A 5,780-nucleotide genomic window follows, 5' to 3' on the forward strand; every position below is an offset into this window, starting at 1 on the left:
GTGGACGTTTCGTCCCAGAGGGTATCACCCGCCCAGTAGTCAAAACTTTGGTGTTGACATGAATACCAATAATTTGGTCATTTTGTTTTAGAAATTTCCTGTTTACAAAACTTTGAATTTACCGAAAAACTATTCTTATCCCAGGCATAGATTACCTTAGCCGTATTTGGCAAAACAAATTTGGAATTTTGGATCCTAAATGCTCTTCAACTTTGTTTTTGTTTGACTTTATAAATATTTTGATATTAGCGTCACTAGGTTTATAACATCAAACTAAACTGATTACGAACCAGGGAGTTTGACAGCGATTTTTTATCAGCTACAATTACCCTCACTAAAAGACCGTCGTACACAAAACAGATTAATTCTTTTCTGCAAGAATATACACGGTCAAGCAAACTTACCATCTGACCAACTGAAAAAAAAACATCCCGTACAACCAAGACCACGCACAGTCAACATTTCCTCCGACTTCAAACAAAAACAGACACGTTAAAATACAGCTTTATTCCAAATACCATTAAAGACTGGAACCTACTACCACCAGATATCTTCACCAAAATTCAGACAGCAGAAAAACCAGCTAAAACCTTTAGTGAAATTGTAAGGGGGCCCAACTTAAGTAAATAACTCGAGACGCACGCGCAGTGTATTAATATCCTTAGATGTATCACCGTAAACCTATCAAGATCACTGGTGAGTCTCATGAAAACGAAACGCGCGTCTGGCGTACTAAGTTATAAACCTGGTCTCTTTGATAACTATATACAGATATATAAGAATCATCTTTGTTTTTAAAAACATATCTAAGAAATATACATATATCAATACGAAAAAATATCTTTTTCAAAGTATCATTTTTCTTCGTAGACGAGCATTCCTAGAAACGATGAATGTGGAAATCTACCAGTACTATAAAATGCGTGAGTACTACCATAGGTAGTCGTTCTGATAAAAGCATGTTCACCCTTGATCAGCCTACTTAATGTTGTCATTGACGCAGAATGGATTCCGCCGTTGGTATCGTCACTTCCAGTGTGAGATATACTTTGACCCTCCACGACTAGTTCCGTTACTGCATAACTTCCCGAATTGATTGATACGGTCCAGGAAAATAAATAGATACCTTTCCTTGGAGCAACAAACACACCGTCGTATTTATCATAGTGATCTCCTATATTAAGAATGACTGTATCGAACACCAGGGTTGATAACGTTTGTAGTGTAAACTTTGAGCGATGTATCCTGGCGTAAAACATTACTGGCTCCTTCCGGTGATCTGGAATGACAAAAGGTGTACAAACAGATAGATTTATACCATAATGTTACATAAAATATTGCAAATCAATAAATTGTCATCTGGATATCATTTTTGGCAGATTAAATTACGTTGATTATTATGATAATTAGTATGGTTGATAACTCTTCGTAACATAGCATTTGGTAACTTGCTAAAAATATCCGTCTAGCTGAGTGTGGTGTATAAATACAATGTAAATTCCAGTCAGATTAAAGTGGTTACCCTTGTCCGTCTGTCCGTCTGTACGTCCTTACGTACCAAAGTTGGTCTCCGTTCTCTAACTTAAGTTTACCTCAGCTATATGCTATGAAATTATACACAATGGCATTATGCTTATAATCACAAAATACTGTTCAAGGTTGAGTTTTGGTTGTGTCGCTTTTATTGTTCTAGAGTTATTTCCCTTTACAAATGGAAAAATACTGATTTTTTTTTGTTTGCGTTCTAACAAGGTTCCATATCACAAAGGAAAGGCTAGGATTTAGTTTGGGGGAAAGTAACTGAGTTCCGGAATTAGGGCAAAACAAAAGGCAAAAAACAAGTTTGATTTCTAGTTTCCTGACAATAACTTGTGGTTATGTTTATAGAACTCTCTGAAACTGTACATTTTTCCTGTAAATAATTGTTTTCATACTTTTTTTTTCTTTTTTTTTTTGCCCCAAAATTTTACATTTTTATCTTGATTATTTCGGATTTACATACAAAAGCAACAAATACTTCTATGACAGAAGATACACACCAAACAGGATGAGAAAATGACTATATATAACAGATTAATTAAATCAGTATTGCTCAATATAAAAAATCTTCAATCAAAAATAAATTCAAATTTGTTAACCAATTTCAATGGGATTAATTAAAAGTCTTTAGGAGTTCTAACCTTGTATTACTAGTTTGGATATTGGGCCCAATTTTTAAATTGGTTTACATTGAGGTCCAAAAAAGGGTCCAAAATTAAACTTTGTTTCATTTCATCAAAATCTGAATTGTTAGGACACTATCTATGATATGTTGATTCTCCTTGTGCATTGATTTATTTTATTTTGGGTCCTGTTTTCAAATTAGTCCTGTTTTCAAATTAGTCCTGTTTTCAAATTAGTCCTGTTTTCAAATTAGTCCTTATTCAGGAAGACATAATCTTTCAATCAGTTAAATTGAGGTCTGGAGCTGGCATGTCAGTTAACTGCTAGTAGTCTGTTGTTATTTATGTATTATTGTCATTTTATTTATTTTCTTTTGTTACATCTTTTGACATCGGACTCGGACTTCTCTTGAACTGAATTTTAATGTGCGTATGTTTATGCTTTTACTTTTCTACATTGGCTAGAGGTATAGGGGGAGGGTTGAGATCTCATAAACATGTTTAACCCCGCCGCAATTTTGCGCCTGTCCCAAGTCAGGAGCCTCTGGCCTTTGTTAGTCTTGTATGATTTTAAATTTTAGTTTCTTGTGTATTATTCGGAGTTTAGTATGACGTTCATTATCACTGTACTATTATGCATATTTTAGGGGCCAGCTGAAGGACACCTACGAGTGCGGGAATTCTCGCTACATTGAAGACCCATTGGTTGCCTTCGGCTGTTGTCTGCTCTATGGTCGGGTGGTTGTCGCTTTGACATATTCACCATTTCTTTTCTCAGTTTTATTGAAGGGCCAAAATAAAACATTGTTTGATTTTATGGTGTTTTTATTTTATGCTGAATCTAACCATATCGTTGAATATGTTGAATATTAGACGATGCTAGGCAGATTAAATGGCTCGTTTTCAAATCATAAAACCCATTTAGTTTGTGCCAAAAACCTTTATTATGTTAAACAACCAAGAATGTGTCCCAAGTACACGGATGGACCACTTGCACTATCATTTTCTATGTTCAGTTTACCGTGAAAGTGGGAGTAAAAACTCTAATTTGGCATTAAAATTAGACAGATCATACCATAGGGAACATGTGTACTAAGTGTCAAGTTGATTGAACACTACCTTGACCAAAAACTTTAAACTGAAGCGGGACAGACGGACGAATGGACGAACAGACGAACGGACGCGCAGACCAGAAAATATAATGCCCCTCTACTATCTTAGGTGGGGCATAAAAATAAATGATCACAATCCAAATTTATACAGTATCAAACTTGAATAGTATGTCCGAAATTGCCTCAACTGTTCAGGGCTAACGCCGTCGTATCAGGATGCGCTCGGCGAAGAATTTCCTTTTCTTTGGCCCTGTTTTATATTCAAAATGATAATTTATATTAATGTTACATGTTAAAATAATGCATTAAAGCATACATAACGTACATGCTCATATTCTGTAAAAGTTTTAAAAAACTTGTTAACCAGAATGTGTCCATCGTACACGGATGCCCCATTCGCACTTTCATTTTCTATGTACAATGAACCGTTGAATGAGAGTAAAAACTATAATTTGGCATTTGAATTACACATATCATACCATAGTTAACATTTGTACTAAGTTTCAAGTTAATAAAACTTCCATTTCATCAGAAACTACCTTGATAAAAAAAATAACCTGAAGCTGAACAGACTGACGGACAGATGCACAGACCGAAAAAAACATAATGCTACTAAGTAGGGCATAAAAATTAAACTGCTCTGAAATAGATCATTTGAAAATGACCGTATCTCTTATCATTCTCACTTTAGTCAATATTTGGCATGGTGCTATTGTAGAAAGTACATTGCACCTATGAAGTCTGATGATGGGTCGGGTTGTTATCTCTTTGGCATATTCCCATCTACATTTAATTCTCAATTTTAATATGGCGACGTCTATTGAGGTGTTGCAATTCAACTATTTATATTCCCCGGTAATCTAACGTTTTAATTGTATAGTGTTAATAGTTTCTTTTCATAATAAAAACAAATATATCATATGTATAAACGACATTACCTTCAACTTTAATTTGACTTTCCAATCTTTTTATGGTATTCTCAAGCGCTAGGATTCGGTCATCCTGGAGTTCATCAGCAGTATCATTAAGTTTTCCAATAGACATAGAACAACCACCATCAATTAAAAGTAAAATCACTCCAAATGCTGGAATGGAAAGTCTTACATCCATGCCACAAACCAGTTGTACAGGGGAGTAATAATAATTAAGAGTGTATTCGTGTTGTATACTAAGCTGACGCTGAAATGCAAAATAATGTTCTTAAACTGATACGCATTTCACAAAGGTTCGTAATGGTCTCATTATAGAGGTTCTTAATGTTCTCATTATAGACCAAAGAACTAGTTTAAAGTGTTTGTTTTTAATAACTTGTGTCATGTACAAGAAGGTAAGTTCACGAGCCACTTGTTCATCTTTTAAATGTATAACTATCCTTCTTTTGATCTTCTAGTGGACTTAAGCATGCTCGTATTTTTTCTTATTTACTCATACATGATCATACATATATGATTAGACAAGCCTTAAAGTTATCTTTTAAAGATTCGTTATAGTGGTGTGTTTAAAGTAGAAAAAGGGAATATAAATGGAAAATACAGTTGTAAAAGAGCTTGATGACCTCTAGTTTTATTTTTGCCGTCATTGCATAGGTTTCAACCACAACCACGTAAGATTAATCAACATTTTTAATTATTGTTTAATCTAAGCACTGAACCTCTGTATACGTTCTTCATATAACTTGGCCATTATCTTTAAATTTGTTGAATATAGTGGAAATTAAGAATGTTTGCTCATAATAAAGCTTGTTTAAATATGCGTTTATGAGTGTTAATATCAAGTTTTATAAAGTTCCATAATGGATAAAATCTATCTCAAACCGGATAATCCGTACATTTTCTTATAATATCTTTTCTTTAAAGAAAATCAAGAAACCAACAGAACCATTTGTAATATAATACAAGTCTAGATACACATCATTGTTGATAGTTCTTGTTTTTGTGTTAGTATTTTTGACAGTGGTTTCATCGCAGTTATGAATTGTCTGTCCCCATCTGATTTTTGGAAAATATATGGCTGTGTGAAAAAAAGTACAAGCTCGCATACCACAGCATGGCTTCTATTAAATCAATGTATAGACATGATAATATATTCATTCGGGTAGTAAGACTGCCTCAATAAGTGCTTTACCATGAAAAAAACTGGAGAAAGATGTAAGGTAAACATATCCTGCTTAATAACGGTATCAGTACAAATTCGAGTATTGGTCTTGTGGCTACAATTGGAAAACATTGCTTGTTTGATTGATTTCCATAAGTGTAAGTCAAATGATGAAAGCATCTCTATAAAATGTTTTTACTATTGGCACGGGCATCTTATACTTCTTAAGAATAATGTGTCTGTTTCAAAAAAGAGGTTGGCTGTGAAACTGATATCTTGAAAAATATTTGCGATATAACCATTAGATTGTTTTATGTATGTTTTTCCAACATAATGACACTATCGCTAAAGGGACAAACTCTCAGACCCTTATTCTTTTTTTCATACGAGGCATTTCATAATTCATTTAGTT

At 33.9% G+C, this 5,780-nt stretch overlaps 1 protein-coding gene across 1 annotated transcript; it reads right to left on the reverse strand.

Moving 5' to 3' along the window:
* Window positions 1-753: 753 nt before the first annotated feature.
* On the reverse strand, window positions 754-4,518 carry LOC134690417 (cerebellin-1-like). Its single transcript, XM_063550388.1, has 2 exons — window positions 4,213-4,518; window positions 754-1,279 (listed from the first exon to the last, which is right to left on the reverse strand). The coding sequence occupies exons 1-2, from the start codon at window positions 4,382-4,384 to the stop codon at window positions 855-857; spliced, it is 597 nt and encodes a 198-aa protein (XP_063406458.1). The 5' UTR covers window positions 4,385-4,518; the 3' UTR covers window positions 754-854.
* Window positions 4,519-5,780: the final 1,262 nt, after the last annotated feature.

This window comes from Mytilus trossulus, chromosome 11 (genome assembly GCF_036588685.1).
Source record: "Mytilus trossulus isolate FHL-02 chromosome 11, PNRI_Mtr1.1.1.hap1, whole genome shotgun sequence".
NCBI lineage: Eukaryota > Metazoa > Mollusca > Bivalvia > Mytilida > Mytilidae > Mytilus > Mytilus trossulus.